Genomic DNA, 16,551 nt, shown 5'->3' with positions numbered 1-16,551 from the left:
CTAATCTCAGCTAACACATACAGACAGACTGGATGCCCTATTACTAGATTCCGACAAGAAGACGTTTTGTGTCAGTCATATCAAAACTAAAAAGTAGGTAAAGTTTAATATCAGTAATTGTTCCTTATAAATTTCTCCCTCCTTTGGAATCTGCTCATTCATCATTTCATTCGCCAAATAATTATTTAGTGCTTACTATTTCAGGCACTAAACTATGCAAAGGGAACACAAAGAAGATACAGTTACCCACAAAGAGTTATGGTCTCTAGAGTGAGAACAGCACGGAAATAAATGTCATTAGTGCAATATGTAATTTAACAGAAGTGTGTACGGGATATACTGTGGCAAAAACAGACTGGTTAATGCATAGGTGGCTGGGCGCAGTGAGAAGGCGAGACAAGAGAAATGGAGATTCAAGAGTGATTCTAGAGCATTTTGCCTGCTCTGTCTACACAGTCATAAAGATTTGCCTCGTATAACGTGAAATAATGGTTCCTAACTTTTGGTGTTCTTTCCCTTCAGTTATAAAAATGTTCCAAACACACATTCACTCACACTCACACACACACACACACACACACACACACACACACACTCACACACACACACACCAAGAGAAAGAGAATAATACAAAGAACATCCATGTACTCACATACTCATTGGTATTTGCTTGAAATTATAAATATTTTTAAGAAATAAACACTATAGACTGGTTGAAAGCTTTCTCTATTGTTCCTTGGCAGGAACCACTATCCTAAGATTGGTGTAAGCTTCCTGTCCATGATGTGATGCCTTTACTACATGTATGCCCTAATGTTATGTACTCTCGTGCACTTAATATTTTACATCGATAGTATGCTAAAAACATTATTATTTATAATTTACTAATTATTTATTCACAAATTATTTTTATTTTTACCTCAGTGTTATGATTTCATAATTGCTCAATATTCTTGTCTGTGAAACTAGTTCATTTAATTTTAAATGGTATCCACTGTATGAATACAAATTATACATTCTCTGATTAAAGGGCTTTTATCATTACTCCAACTTATTTTTTTTATTACAAAACATTATACATATTTCCCTTGTATGGAGGTGTGAAAATTTCTCTACAGTATATCCCTAGAAGAATAAGTGCTGAATCATATATATTGTGTGTGTGTATATATATATCTCTCTATATATCTCTATATATCTCTATATATGTATATATAGTCACCTTTTGATATTATAAAATTACTCTCCAAACTGGTTGTAGCAACTTAACACACACCACTAGCATATAGGACCTGTTTTTCTATATTCTTAAGAGCATTTGTTGTTTTCACTTTAAATTTTGTCGATATGTTGAATATGAACTGGACATTGTTAAATTCCCTTAGTTACAAGTGAGATTAAACTTCTTTTACATGTTTATTAGCGATGTTTTTGACTCATAAATCACTTAGCAATATGGTTTAATTTTCACACACAGATTTGGGAAGTATTTTTTGCATGCTTGGTGGCATTCTCCCAAATATGAAAACAAAAAATGTCTCCAGACATTGCCAAATGTCCCCTGGGGGAGGGGGGGAAGAATGCACCCCCATCCTTGAGAACTACTGCTCCAGTGAGAACACTATTAATAGTTTGGTGTATAATTTTCTTAATTTTTTCTATGAATATAGCACCTAAGTATTAAATATACATAAATTATGTATTTACCTATAATAACTATACCATATACAGTGTTATATGTTTATTTAAAAATTATCAATATATCACAGCTTTCTATTCTGTACATTTTTGTATCTTTTGCATGCTTTTCAAAATTGCTGTAATAGTGCCCTATCATTCAAGTACACATATTTCAAATTTTGAACGTAACAAAAAACATTATAAAAGTCCCTTTTGAACTTCTCCCAAGAGGTAATACCTGTCATACATGTGTTTTTTTTTTTTTTTTTTAAAGATTTTATTTATTTATTTGACAGAGAGACAGCCAGCGAGAGAGGGAACACAAGCAGGGGGAGTGGGAGAGGAAGAAGCAGGCTCATAGCGGAGGAGCCTGATGTGGGGCTCGATCCCATAATGCCGGGATCACGCCCTGAGCCGAAGGCAGACGCTCAATCGCTGTGCCACCCAGGCGCCCCAATACATGTGGTTTAATTAAAAGGAGGACCCTGAGTATTTTATTATATAATATTTGATATATAATAAAAACAGATATGTAACAGACATACATGTTTTAAAGCAGGGCAATAAAATAAAAATTCCATGAATCCATTTAAGAATTATAAAACTGCCAATAGTGCTGAATTCGTGTCACATACTCCTGTCCTGCTCCACAAGAGGTAACCACGACTATTGAAATGGGGGATTATCATTCCCATATGACTTATTTTAAGATGGTTGGTCACATACATAGGTATCCCTAATGTGTTATTTTGTTTTGCTATATTTTAGCTTCATAAAAATGCTGCAGGTAGTCAGAATTCTGAAACTTGCTTTTTTTTCACCCTATAGTATGGTTTCATTATTCATCTGAATTGTTATATGCTATTGTAACATCAGGACATTCACTTTCACTGATAAACACCTGATTAGATGAATATGTCACAATTTATTCATCTATCCTCTAGCACACTGGGGTTTTCTGCTTATTGGCAAAGCAACAATGAACATTCTTGTACACATCTACTCTAGCACATGGGTACAACTTTCTTTAGGGTGCATACTCAGGAGAAGTCCTGGTGGGTCTTTTCTGATTGATTGTAGGACTTTAAAAAATATTTTGGATAGCAATATTTTATATGTTATATGTATTACAAATATTTTCTCCCAGTTTTTAGCATAACTTTTTACTTTTTTATATTCTCTTTATGGAGTTCTCTATGGACAGCTCCCAGGCATGTTTGCATACCATTATTTCATGTTTTTATAAATACACATGAGGGGGCATCTGGGTGGTTCAGTTGGTTAAGCGTCCAACTCTTGATTTTGGCTCAGGGTCGTGAGATCAAGCTCTGTGCTGGGTGTGGAGCTTAAGATTCTCTCTCTCCCTTTCTCTCTGCCCCTTCCCCTCCTCTTTCTAAGAAAAAAAAAAGTATATAAATGATAAATTTGAAATTCAGAACAGATTCTCTTGGGGAGAGGGAGAGGTGTATGTGATCAAGAAGAAACACACAGGCAATGTCAAAAATTCTGATTCTTAGCTGGGTGGTAAGCCTAAGTATGTTTGTTTTATTATTCTCTAAACTGTACATGTATAATATAATTATTCTGTGTATGACTGATATTTTCATATAAAGAAATAAAAACGATTTTACAAAAGTAATGCAAACAGAGCACCTGTCACAGAAGGTACGTAATATAGGACTATTATTATACTAAGTAATAATAGAATTATAAAATATAATCAGCTACAATGGAACTTGATCTAGAGCCAAACTTTAGAAATTTAATCTAGATGAATACAGCATGTCAGTCAGGTAAGCTCATAAATTTAAATGGGAAATAATTTATTTTTGGTCAAAAAACAAGTTCCAAAAATTTCTTGAATAATTAATGTCATCTTTTAACCTTAAGCAAAAACGCAAATTTTTTAATTGGACAAACAAATGTCCTTAACTCTTTCTAATGTCTGAATGATGAATTTTAAAAATGTCACTTCTTTACAATATTCGTCACATACTTCCTAACCTAATACAAAGAACATCTCATTAACTGTAATCAGACACGGGGTATGCCATTGCTCACTACAGCTTTCTTCAAATGTTACAGAAATGGCAAGAGGTAAAGTAAATATCAGCGAAATGGCATCTGTATCCCAAAGCATCTTTCTCAGGTACAAAAATACAGATAGCGTAGAAGTACAATAATTCTTGATCTTCAAGCCAACCAATAAACTGTATACCTATTTGCTGTGTTTACCATGCCTACTTATAAGTTTAACATTAGAATTAATGAGACCCACAGTGCTTCTAAAAATGTTTTAAAAAATATAGCACTGCAAATAACTATGGTGAAGTTATTTTAAAATATCTGTATATTAAATCATCCTCAGAGTATTCATAGAAAGAGGCAATCCATTTTTCAGACAGGAATTAAAAAATAAGTAGTTTAGTATTAAAAATCATTTTCCAGTATATCCTGATACAAAACTGTCTACTTAGACTAGTAAAACATAGAGGATTTCACGAAGACAATGTATATGTATATATGTGTGTGTGTGTCATACACACACACACATATATGTCTTGACAGGTAATTTCCTTCAGCAAATTCTAACTTCTCTTTCTTAAAAATTGTACTGAGTAGGCTAATTACTTAACCACATGATTAGTCAACACCTTTTCCTTGTGAAATCTTATTATAACACAAATTTCCTAGATGCTATATGTAATATATTTACAGAAGATAAAGGAAAAAGATAATTTTACTTCATTTTAAATATTTGATCACATTGGCCTTATCTGTTACTGAATAGTAAATATGTTAAAAATATTCTGGATAATAAAATCAAATCTGTCTACAAAGTAGCAACTGAAATAAAAGGACCTATTTCAAATGGATTGATACAGATATTATTACATTATTATGTAATCAAACAGAAAAGGAAGAAAGAGTAGTTCAGCAAATACTTGGGTAGATAGGAGCTAATTTGGATTTTGGGAAAAATAAATCTTATTAAATAAGATGTTTCATACTCTGAAAACAGAATGCTCTACTAAATAAAGTCACTAAATATACTTTCAATAAAAGCAAGAAGCTGAGTTAACACAGAATGTGGGCTGCCTTTGCTGTAAAATTACCATTTAATTTTTCCAGAAAAATAGTTTAGGCTAAAAGGAGGACCAAAACCTGGAAATTCTGATTCAACAAACAACTCAAATTTCTCAGAATCAATACAAATTTAGGTGATTTTCATATCTAAGACAATTAATTAGATTTTTTTAAAAATCACGTGCTAAGAAAACTAAAATCGAATAAAGAAACAAAGGCTGCCAAGTAAAGTCATTAGCTGGATAACTTTCTCCTTACCCAGAGAAATAGTATTAAACCCTGGATTTTAGAAAGGCATGTTAAAGCAACATCATTAAAAAACAATAACTTACTTATTTGTTAGGTATTTATAGATGTTTTTACACCTCAAATATTCTTTTTTAAAAAAATGTTAATATTAACTGATTGTAAACCTTGGCATCAGCCAGAACTTACGTTTTAGCCACCACTAAAAAGAGAGTACAAGTTAGCAAAAGAGGTTCAGGATTTTGAAAACCTAAAGGAGATATCTTAAGTACCTAATTAATTGGAAAGTTTAATGAGCACAAACCAGGTGTTCAAAAAGTGGTAGGTGTACTTGATATTGTCATGAAGAAACTTCACCTTGTTGTTGAAACAAAATACACAAAAGACGGTACAGCCCCACAAAGTGATGTTAAGTGCTACAGATGGGCAAAATATGGCAGTATTGGCCCAAACTATAATAGTTAAAAAATCTGGACACAGGAATTGGAACTGAGTTAGGATATGAACACTGGGTAAGATTCAAGTTGATTCTGGAAAAGGTATTTGGTCTAGGACCATGCATGCAAAGGTATGAATACGGGAATAAACACAATGTGTATTTATCGTAGCTGTGCATTTTCAACTTCTCCTAAAATGTAAAAAAAAATCATTATCCATGAAAGCTGACCAGAGAGTACAGGCTGTGGACCTGCAGCACTATAGCCATTTTTATATATAAAAAAAAAAAAAAAAAAAAAAGACATAGCACATTTTTGCTGAGCTCCCAGGTCACCTGATAGGAAAAGCTCTAAAATGCTTTTTCTACTTTTAATTCTTCCTTTTCAGTCACCTTATGTTTCTTTTACACACAGCAGCTCTCAATTTTTCACTCTCCCCAGTACCAATTTTTGGTGCCTCTTAGTACATTGCTACCATCTTCTTTATATTTAGTGAGCATCTGACTATTTTGTTCTTCAGGATTTAGTTTCCCTTTGCTTTTTAAAAAGCTGAATAATGGGAGTATTACCTCCTCGCACTTACTGCTATTACACCTACTTGGTCATAATTCATTCCCTGTTTCCTTTGATTCTCCGTTGTAAAACATCACATTTGTTGTATTCCTACACAGGAGGAAACTGATTAATTTGGTGTCAGTTTAGGTTACAAAAGGTTTTATTTCTATTTTGTGCTAGTGAGTTGGCTGCTCAACTCAAACATAAATAATTAAAACTCAAACTGCCATTCATTTAATTGCAAATAAGTAATTCTTCAAGAAAGTAATGGCTCCAGCCCTTCCCTTATCCTCTCAAAGAATGAGAACACTTCCTTACTGTTGTTTTGTAGAAGAAAAATGGAAATTTAAAGTATTTACCATTTCCAGTTTCTCTGCCTTAAGGCGAACAGAGGGATTTAGGGAAATCTTCTTTCCTTGAGGTCCATAATTATCAGTCCGTGCAGGGGCAATATCTAAGAGACAACAGGGTGCACGTTAATTGGAAATTTAATTGGAATAGAACTTTTCATTTGACAGGATGTGTTCTGGGCTCCTGCTGTTCAAAAATAATTCTGGCTAATCAGTTGGCAGTTTTCACTTTTGTTTTCATGATTTTTTTTTTCTTTAAATCTAAAATGTATCATATAAATCAGCTTCACTTGAGCACTAGAAGATATAAAAAGAATGGCCAATTATGCACTAAATCCCATGGAAATATTAATTTAAGAGACAAACATACATCCTACCACTACCCCATCATCACAGTGCCTTACTAATTGTAAAGTGAAATTTTTTTTCTTCAAAATAAGTAAAATCAGGTTAGGAATTCAAAAAGATCATGATATTTCTTTGGCAAAAGTGGTTTTGTTATGTGAGTTTTGAAGGTACTACGGAAAAACGCATAGATGCAAATTGTTTCAAGTTTGCGCATAAAGTATGATACAGACTAGGAACTTCTGGAACCCAAAGTCTCATTTCTTTCTTTACGTTAAGGTTACATTTCAAGGGGCATAGATAGACTTCCAAGAGTTGAGTTTCATACACCTCTCACCCATCCTAACACCTTCTTCATCTGCACTGATTATAGATGAGCCTTTGTCCTTGTTGTACGATAAGAGACCAGATGCCACAAGGGATTAGACCTTGAAAAATTATTTGTTTTAATATGCCAAAGTTTGTAAAACAAATTCCTGTAATTCATGTCAATCCCTGTATCTAAATTGTCACTATTCTAAATACACTTCTAAATGGTATTTTACTAGTTCTACATAGAAACAAGAGGAAGAGAAAAAACTTTTTGAAATGTCACATCTTTATGCAGTGTTTTAATTTTTTTTTAATTTCTCAGAGCATCTGTCTCTAAGTACAAAATGATTTGCATTCTCTTTCTTAAGAACATAAGAAGCGCATATGAAAATAAATAGTCTTCCTCTAAACCTTTAACACATCCTTAACATTCTATGTAAAATCTTGAATATAGCTTATAGGTGTCAAGATCATAAAAAAAAAATGGTTACTGACTTTTAGCTTCAAATGGAATCAAACCTTGAGATAGAGTGATTTTAGTATAATAGAATTTTTACAATTCTGATAAAAGCAGCAAAGTCTCTTTTGTCATCATGATACCTAATTGTTAGCCATGAGACAAAAAATAGTATATATGTATATATATATTTTTTTCTTTCTTTTTTTCTCTTAAAAGAAATTCTGTGCCAAACCTACAGTGTGACACAAAAGATCTGCATGGAGTGGAGTGGTATAGAAGACCAAAGAGCAGGGAAGTCAAACTTTATTTTTCATTTTTAATGTTTGGATTTGTGAGCTTGTCAATGACCTTCAGCTTGGTGCCTGACCTGCAATTAAGGAGCACTACTGGGTGGACCCAAGCTAGCCTAACCATGGTTTCAGACCAACAATCCTACTCCTGGGAGTGAATTACTCAAATCAAGTGTAAGTATGTGGAAGGGCTGGGGGATGGGAGGGAGATAGAGCAGAAAGGGAGAGGGAGGAACAGGGACAGTTATCCACAGGCACTGAGGCATGCATTCTCACTACGTATTCCTGCACCTAAGCATAAAAATTTGCTATATGTAACAGTGGAAATAACAGCAGATCAGCTCTTACTTACGCTTACTTTTAGCCAGGCAATGCACTAAGTACTTCATATAGGTAAGCTCATTAAGCTTTACTATAGCCATAATGACATAGGTGTTATTATTCCCATCCCAAAGATGGAGAGATCAAGGCCCCAAAACGTAAAGGAACTAGCCTATGATCACACAGCTAGTAACTGACCATGTCAGGATTCTAGTCTCTTGTGACTCCCAAAGCCATTATTCCTAAATGTTGTCAGTATCTTTCATCATGGTTTCTCATCTGTAGAGTAGTTAGAATAAAAGAGTGCACCTTATAGAAATTGTAAAGGTAAAATAATCATAGAAAACTACTATGAACACTATAGAATATTGTTTGTTTGTGTTTAAGCAGGCTCCATGCCCAGCGTGGAGCCCAACACGGGACTTGAACTGATGGCCCTGAGATAAAGACCTGAGATGAGATCGAGAGTCGCACGCTTAACCGACCGAGTCACCCATGCACCCCTAGAATATTGTTAATATTAACAAAGAGATGTATTTAAACAGGAGATTTAATGTAAAATTACACTAACCCCCCCACTTAACAATACGCAATCATGGCTTAACAAAATCTCACTTTCTTTCAGCCAACCCTCCCCTGAAACTATACCTTTGAGCCAAAACCTTAGGAGGATTTGTGCATATATCCGGCATGCTCTGGTGATTCAGAGTACCTTGACCCGAAAAGCTGCTCATAGACAGACAGCCTTCCCCATTTGCTGGTGACATCTCTCAAGTCTGGCCTCAAGCCCCTGATTTGCTCCTCTCTGGGGGAGTGAGGATTTTCAAAGGATAGCTTATTATTCTCTTGGATCTTCTTTTTTTTTTTTTTTTTTAAAGATTTTATTTATTTGACAGAGATGGAGACAGCCAGCGAGAGAGGGAACACAAGCAGGGGGAGTGGGAGAGGAAGAAGCAGGCTCATAGCAGAAGAGCCTGACGTGGGGCTCGATCCCATAACGCCGGGATCACGCCCTGAGCCGAAGGCAGACGCTTTAACCGCTGTGCCACCCAGGCGCCCCTGGATCTTCTCTTCTATTCCTCTTTTTAGGGGAAGAAAGGGAATTTTTTAAAAGGGCAGGATCAAAACCATTTGGTTTATACCATGAACCCTCCATGGATATTTTCCCCCCATCACTATTTTGTTTCAGTTATAAAACCTTACTGTGGGAGGATTACAGTTTGTGTTCTAGTAAAGTTAAAGTAATGATAATATTTCTTCATGCAATAATTCTCTACTCTTTTTTTTTTAGGAATGTCTTTAGTATGCTTTTAGCTCACTTACAAGCTCATGTGTTAGCTTATAGCAATAGTAAAGGACTCTGAGTTCTGAAATAAGAAATTTATATAATAGAATAGTTTTAAAAAAACATATTCAAGTATTTTACAGATTTTTAAAATTCTAACCAGTTTTACACTTGGGAATAATTTTGAGATGGGAACACGGGAATAGATTTGCTTCAATTCAGCTTATTTTTGTTGAGGTTAACATTAAAACTTGTTTACATTTTTTGAATAAATACCAACTGGCTGAAGGAGTTTAGATGTGACAGTTAAGGGTTCAATTTGGGAACAATCTATAATTAAGTGCTTATACAGACAAATCACAATGTATATAAGTTACCTAGAGATAATTTAGAGTAGATTTTGTTCCCCCTCCCAGAAATATCTGCCCTACTACACTTATGTGAAAATAAAAACTTGGACTAACTCAATGCTAATTCTACCCTAGAAAAACGTTCTATTTTAGTTGTATTTTAATATTTACACTTTTCATGCGGCTCAGTCAAATATTTCTTCATTAAATCATTTTTCTATTACAAAATAGAGCACTGTTTCTTTTAGTCACTGATGTGAATTTACCTCACTTTATTCATTATTCTGGGATCTCTTTATTCTAATCAGATCTGCCTCCTAGGGTCACCTGACATCTAGCTCATCCTTTGTTCTATGCTTTTGCTCATGGTGCTTCCTTCACTTAAGGAGACCTCCTTCATCTATCAATTGATGCTTAACTACTTCTTTCAAGATCTGGATGATGTCTGATTTTTGCGAAGAAATTTCTGCATGTTGTGACAAATTCTTTACTATGTACTATGTACTATGGGGGGCAAGAGGAGGATGCAAAATTGATATAAGGATGGGAGCTTTTGTTTCCATGCTAAAAACATACCCTGAAATATTATCTGAGCTACACTCTCTTCAGTGGGTTCTGTGATATTAATAATAATAACATCAAAATTTACTGAGCATATGCTATGTACCAATTATGAATCTAAGTGCTTGATATGCACGATCTCATTTAATATTCATAAAGAGCCATGAGGCAACTATTTCAAGGTTACACAGCTAATAAGTTGGAAGCAAAGAAATGAACCTCTACATTTGCATTCAGAGCCTATGCCTTCCCTACACCACACTCAGGCCACTTCTTTCCTTATCCACTTTGTTCACATCTTCACACTATCTGTGACAAGATCGTATGTTCCTTTGAGTACAGAAACCACCCACACCCTGCTCTAGTTAACACAGAACACCGCAAGCGGGAGGTATCCAATAAAATAAACACATACATTTATGTTTTCTAATCTGAATAATGAAGGTTTTTTTTAACCCTATATTTTATTTCACAACAATTAAGTATCTGATGGAAAATATCCTTATTCCTTCATAATTCCTACAACTATGTTTTCTATGCACATGACAAGCTGAGTAAGTGCTTCCTGAACTAATAAAAGACTAAGAGAGGCAATGAGCAGTCCAATTACTTTCAAAATTAAAAAAAAGTTACATAAATATATTCTCACCAATGTTCACTTCCTTCATTTATATATTTTTTTCTTCCTCACATGTGTTCACAGTTTAAAATAAAAACAATACATCAAGAGAATGGAAATTAATTACATAAAGGGGATAATACTAATAAAGTTTCCAAGAGTCAAGGAATCCTACCAAGTAAAAAGGGCATATAATTTATGGCTAGAGACTGCTACCAACTCACTGGTAAATACTACTCCAAATCAGAGGAAACTACTATGGAATCCGCTATAAATTCCTGTTAAGTGTGGTGCCTCTGTACTGTGGTCTGAATGTTTGTGTCCTCCCCAAATGCATATGTCAAAATTCTAACCCCCAAGATGATGGTATTGGGAGATGGGGCCTTTGGGAGGGGCCGAGGTCGTGAGGGTGGAGTTCTCCTGAATGGGATTAGTGTTCTGATTGAAGAGACCCCACAGGTCTCCATGTGAGGACATGAGGTGTACAACCTGAAAAAGGCTCTCACTGGGACCATGCTAGTAGCTTGATCCTGGATTTCCAGCCCCCAGAACTGTTAGAAACACACGTCTATTGTTTATAAGCTACCCAGTCTGTGGTATTTTGTTATAGCAGCCCAAATGGACTAAGATACTATGTAATTTATGCTAATTTGTCTTTATTTTGCAATTCTGATCTAGATTGATGCTATTAAAAATTAAAATATACAGGTACCAATTTTTAGACGTATGTAATTTTTAGACGTATGTAATTAACTTTTCCTTTCTATAAGCATTGGTTTTTGATTGTTGTTGTACTTAATTTTTGGAGATAATTTAAAGGGAAAGTTTTTTTCTCAATATTGGAGCCACTAACAGATACTTCACAGTTTGATAAAAATTATTTTTTTATGGGAGGCTTACACAATTAATACTTTATTGTTTTAAAAAGTCAGTAAATCATTTCATGGTAATTATAACTGATAATATTCAATTCATAATACTGATGTTCTTTTTAATTTCATCTATACCATCTCTTCTTTAAAAAAAACCAAAAACATACATCTTTTCTTAAGCTATGCTCCCATCTATAATTTCTCTGAAAGGTGCATTTAATGAACCTCACCAGTATTTTCCTAAAAGGACAAGGCAACCTAATCTTGATTTAAAGAAGAGTTTACATTATTTGATTTCAACAGTTCATTGATTATTACAGCTTCATAGACACCGTTATGATAATGCATTTTAAAATTTCAACGCTTTGTTCAGGAAAATTTCTAATAAAAGACATAATCTAACAGGGACCATTGCACAATACATTCATTTTGCTCTTTTATTCATTGAAGGAAAAAAGGCATAATGCACCCTTCTTTAAAGTCTATTAAGTCACATTATGTACTCCTCATTGAGAAAGAGTAATTGAAAGAAATAACAGTAAAGAGGAATTAAATGTGCATTTACCTGTATTAGACATATCCGTAGGGCTGTTTTCCGAAGAAGTAATTGGAGTCTGTTCTGTCTTCTTGTATCCAGTTTTTATCTATGAAAGAAAAGGAAGAGCATAAAATGTCATTTTCTAAAGTAGGTCAAAGACCAGACTAGAAGCTCACGTTAACATAAAAAGAATGGTTTAAGAGATTAAAGCGGCAGTCCAAAAATATGAGATCTCTAAAATTTTGGTATATTTATCTCCAAACAAAGCATTTCAGAAGTAAAGGTAACACCTGCTTTCAGCTCTACCATATCCAAGACAACAAAATATAAGGCCTCACACCTTATCATTGAAAAGCTATTATAACCCCTAATAAAAAAGTATAAGGGACCAACAGAAAATCTTATACTCTGTATCTTATTAGCAGGTCCCTGAAACTAAAATTGGCTTTGACGAATTTTATTCCATTAACTGAAAGCCTACCTGAATTTCCTATTTTGTTTTATAGCCAACATAGGTTTTAAGAGTATATGCCCTATTCTATAAAAAGTTTGATTTTGTTAGCAGACTAGAGCAATTAGTAATCAACTGTCGATTTTGATGTAGAAACTCCCCCCTCTGTGTGAGTCTACTGGGGTGAACTAGGTATTAGCATGCACACGTGAGGGAACCATATCCACCTACACTGGGTAATTAGGATTAGCCTCACTGTGCAGGAAAAAAGCTAAGGAACAAAAAGGAAGACTGCCTGTCTTCAGTGAAGCAGGAAACAGAAATAAGAATAAATTAAACCATATTAGAGACTTTCTGAAAATACATATGACATTCCTAACACAGTTTTGAGTGACAACTAGGCTTATCTCCGTGAGGCCATTCCTGATCATGACTTTCTGGACAAAAGACACAGTGACTTGAAAAATTATATTACTGATAGCACAGTATAAAAATATCAAACAGAAAAAAAAAAAAAGAACTTTCAAGGAAATACCAATCTGTTAAAAAAAACTGCACTACTAAAATTATAATTCTATTGTATATAACAAACATAAAAACTTATAGGGGACTTATGGACTGCATAAATACACAGAGAAATATAAGATTACCGGATTTATCCTAAAAGAAGATAAAATGGTATCCGTAGTCTGGGGAGTGGATGAGGTCTTTGGAATTAGAATTTCAGGGGGAGAAGGAAGAAGGCTAAATGTCGAGACTTGAGGTCCATATTCTCCTGAAGCTTGTAAAAAAGATGGACAAGATGGATTCTCTGGATGACTGCCATCGGATTTTTGTCTTATGAATGCTATCTCCCAAGCAGGTTCTGACCTAGCATTAAAAAGAAATCACTTTATGGATATAGTGTGGATATAGTACAACCGAATTTTAAGATAATGTTTCAAGTATTATTAAAATATACTTATTTCAGGGGGTGCCTGGGTGGCTCAGTCAGTTAAATGTCAAACCCTTGATTTCAGCTCAGGTCAGGATCTCAGGGTTGTGAGATTGAGTCCCATGTTGGGTTCTGCTGCTCAGCAGGGAGTCTGCCTGAGATTCTCTCTTTTCCTCTCCCTCTGCCCTCCCCCACCCCGGCTCACGGGCATGCTCTCTCTAAAACTAAATAAATGAATAAAAAAAAAAAATATATATATATACATATACATATATATATACATACATATATATACATATATATATCCATACATATATATCCATACACATATACATATAAATATATATATATATATGATCTAAAGTATTTAAATCTCTTAAATTACTGTTTTTGAGAAGACATGTTAACTAACTCATTCCAACTTATGGATAGGATAGTTACCTCAACTTGGCTCTGGTAATTACGCTTTTTGCTTCTTCAAAGGATACGCCGATCATAGATTCCTTGTTTATTGAGACAAGCTGATCTCCTGGCTTCAAACGTCCATCCTAATAAAAGTAATAATATATATAAAGAAATTAATAATGATGGTGTTAAGAAAAAACAACTAATTGATACAACTAAACCACAGAAAACTTTTAGTGAACAGTCTCTTAATGAAGGAGTAAAAAGAAAATCTTGGACAAAAAAAACCTCAATAGCTAAACCCTGGTTTGTCTACATACGTGAATGAAATGAAAAGTTCATGTACATGCGAGCTACATTTACACACTAAGGAATCTTGAAGAGGCACATGAAGACATACCCTGGTACACCAGGAAAAGACCGGTTTTAAGAGCTCAGTACTGGGGATGCCTGGGTGGCTCAGTCAGTTAAGTATCTGTCTTTGGCTCAGGTCATGATCCCAGGGTTTGGGGACTGAACCCCACGTCGAGCTCCCTGCTCAGTGGGGAGTCAGCTTGTCCCTCTCTCTTCCCCTGCTTGCTCTCTCTCAAATAAAGTCTTAAAAAAAATAAGATTGGTACTATGAGACGGATATAGCACTGACTCTGTGATAAGTAAGTCAAATAATTCTAGAATATTTCAGAATATAAAACTCATTCATTTTAGTTTCTGAGCAAACCTGCATCTCTCATCCCACAAAACTGGTAAGGTTTATTCCATAGTTAAGACTTTTAAAAATTTAGTCAAGGGCGTCTGGGTGGCTCAGTCGGTTAAGAGTCTGCCTTCGGCCCAGGTCCTGCTCCCAGGGTCCTGGGATGGAGACCCGCACAGGGCTACCTGCTCATTGGGGAGCCTGCTTCTCCCTCTGCCCCTCCCTCCACCTGTGGTCTCTCTCTCACACACGTGCGTGCTCTCTCTCATAAATAAATAAATAAATAAATAAATAAATAAATAAAATCTTTAAAAAAAATTCAGTCAAAGATTTTAATTAGATTGATTCTACCCATATTTCAGCTCTTTACTGGATCTGTTGTACCTCCTGTGACTCAGGCCTAGCTGCTGTACATACAGCTTTAGTCACGTCCTACTAAAGAGGACCACTTACAACCAGCTGCCTTACATGGTCTGCTGGGACCTGGCTCTGGCTGTAACTAGCCCAACTGGGTAAGACAGAGCCCACTGATTACAAGATTTAATGGATTTGTTCGGCTGGTTTCCCAGTCTTTACCTTTTTTCTTAATTCAAACTGGAAAAGAAGAATGAGCTCTCTTCATTTGCAGTTCCTGACTTGTCTCAATTATCATTTATATACACAAGGACAGAAAGCAATATCTCTGTAACTGGGGTAGAAGCTTATATGATTAAAAAGCTAGATTTTCACCCTAATGGCATTTAAGTAAGTTCCACAAATTCAATCTCCAAAGTCATATCTAAGATATATCCCTTGGATAACTGATCTTTGATCTGAACTTCATCATACATAATAATGGTGATTTATGGTTACTTTACAACTAAATAACAGTAGTTTTTAAAAAAAAAAGAATATTTAAACTTTATTTATTTATTTATTTATTTATTTATTTATTTTAGAGAAAGTGTGAGGGGCACGGGAAGAGCAGAGGGGAAAAGAATCTCAAGAAGATTCCACACTGAGCGGGAGCCCAACAGGGCTGGATCCCATGACCCTAAGATCGTGACCTGAGTGGAAAACAAGAGCCAGAAGCTTAACTGACTGTGCCACCAAGGCACCCCCTAAGTGTCTTTTTAAAAAACAAAAATAACTATTGAGGGACACCTGGGTGGCTCAGTCAGTTAAGCATCCCACTCTTGGTTTTGGCTCAGGTCTTGATCTCAGGGTTATGAGACTGAACTCTGTGTTTGGCTCCCTGCTCAGCGTGGAGTCGGCTTAAGACTCCCTCCCCCTGTTCGCTCTCTCTCAAATAAATAAACAAATCTTAAATAAGAATAAAAAGACACTTAGTGCTATCTTTTACACTCAATACTGAGTGCACAGGAAGATAAATATAAAATACTTATCAAAAAACTTTATGGAAACATGTTATTTCAAATACTATGTAAAAGATACTATCACCTAAATGCATAATGACTCTATGACCCTTCTAAATTACAAACATTATTTAAAAAATTAGACTGAAAAAGGGAGTTTGATTTTAAAATACATAAAATTTGGAAATTTGTATTTTATAAATATAACTAGCAAAGTCAGAGAACACAACACAATTGCTATATTCACAAGTGATTTTTTTTTCCCCTTCCACTGATAAATGTATGAGGAGTAAAACACAATAGTAATGCTGGAAAAGACTAAGCAGTATGGAGAGAGTATCCACCATATGGATCCTACATGTTCAGTAAAATGAAAGAGCTGATTTTGTAAAATTTTGTAAACACAG

General features: G+C 34.8%; 1 protein-coding gene across 9 annotated transcripts in view; it reads right to left on the bottom strand.

The window, feature by feature from the left end:
* Positions 1-16,551, bottom strand: part of STXBP4 (syntaxin binding protein 4) — a 228,627-nt gene that overhangs the window by 188,445 nt on the left and 23,631 nt on the right. For all 9 annotated transcript variants that reach the window (XM_057317694.1, XM_044389317.3, XM_057317693.1 and 6 more), the window contains 4 exons: positions 14,135-14,241; positions 13,410-13,629; positions 12,336-12,414; positions 6,365-6,459 (listed from right to left, as the gene is read on the bottom strand). In XM_057317694.1, coding sequence (XP_057173677.1) covers positions 6,365-6,459; positions 12,336-12,414; positions 13,410-13,629; positions 14,135-14,241 — 501 coding nt within the window. The remainder of the gene's footprint in view (positions 1-6,364; positions 6,460-12,335; positions 12,415-13,409; positions 13,630-14,134; positions 14,242-16,551) is intronic.

The sequence above is a fragment of the Ursus arctos genome, unplaced genomic scaffold (genome assembly GCF_023065955.2).
Source record: "Ursus arctos isolate Adak ecotype North America unplaced genomic scaffold, UrsArc2.0 scaffold_24, whole genome shotgun sequence".
Taxonomy (NCBI): domain Eukaryota; kingdom Metazoa; phylum Chordata; class Mammalia; order Carnivora; family Ursidae; genus Ursus; species Ursus arctos.
Note: the sequence above shows the minus strand (reverse complement) of the source record. Positions and strands in the feature narration are given on the sequence as shown.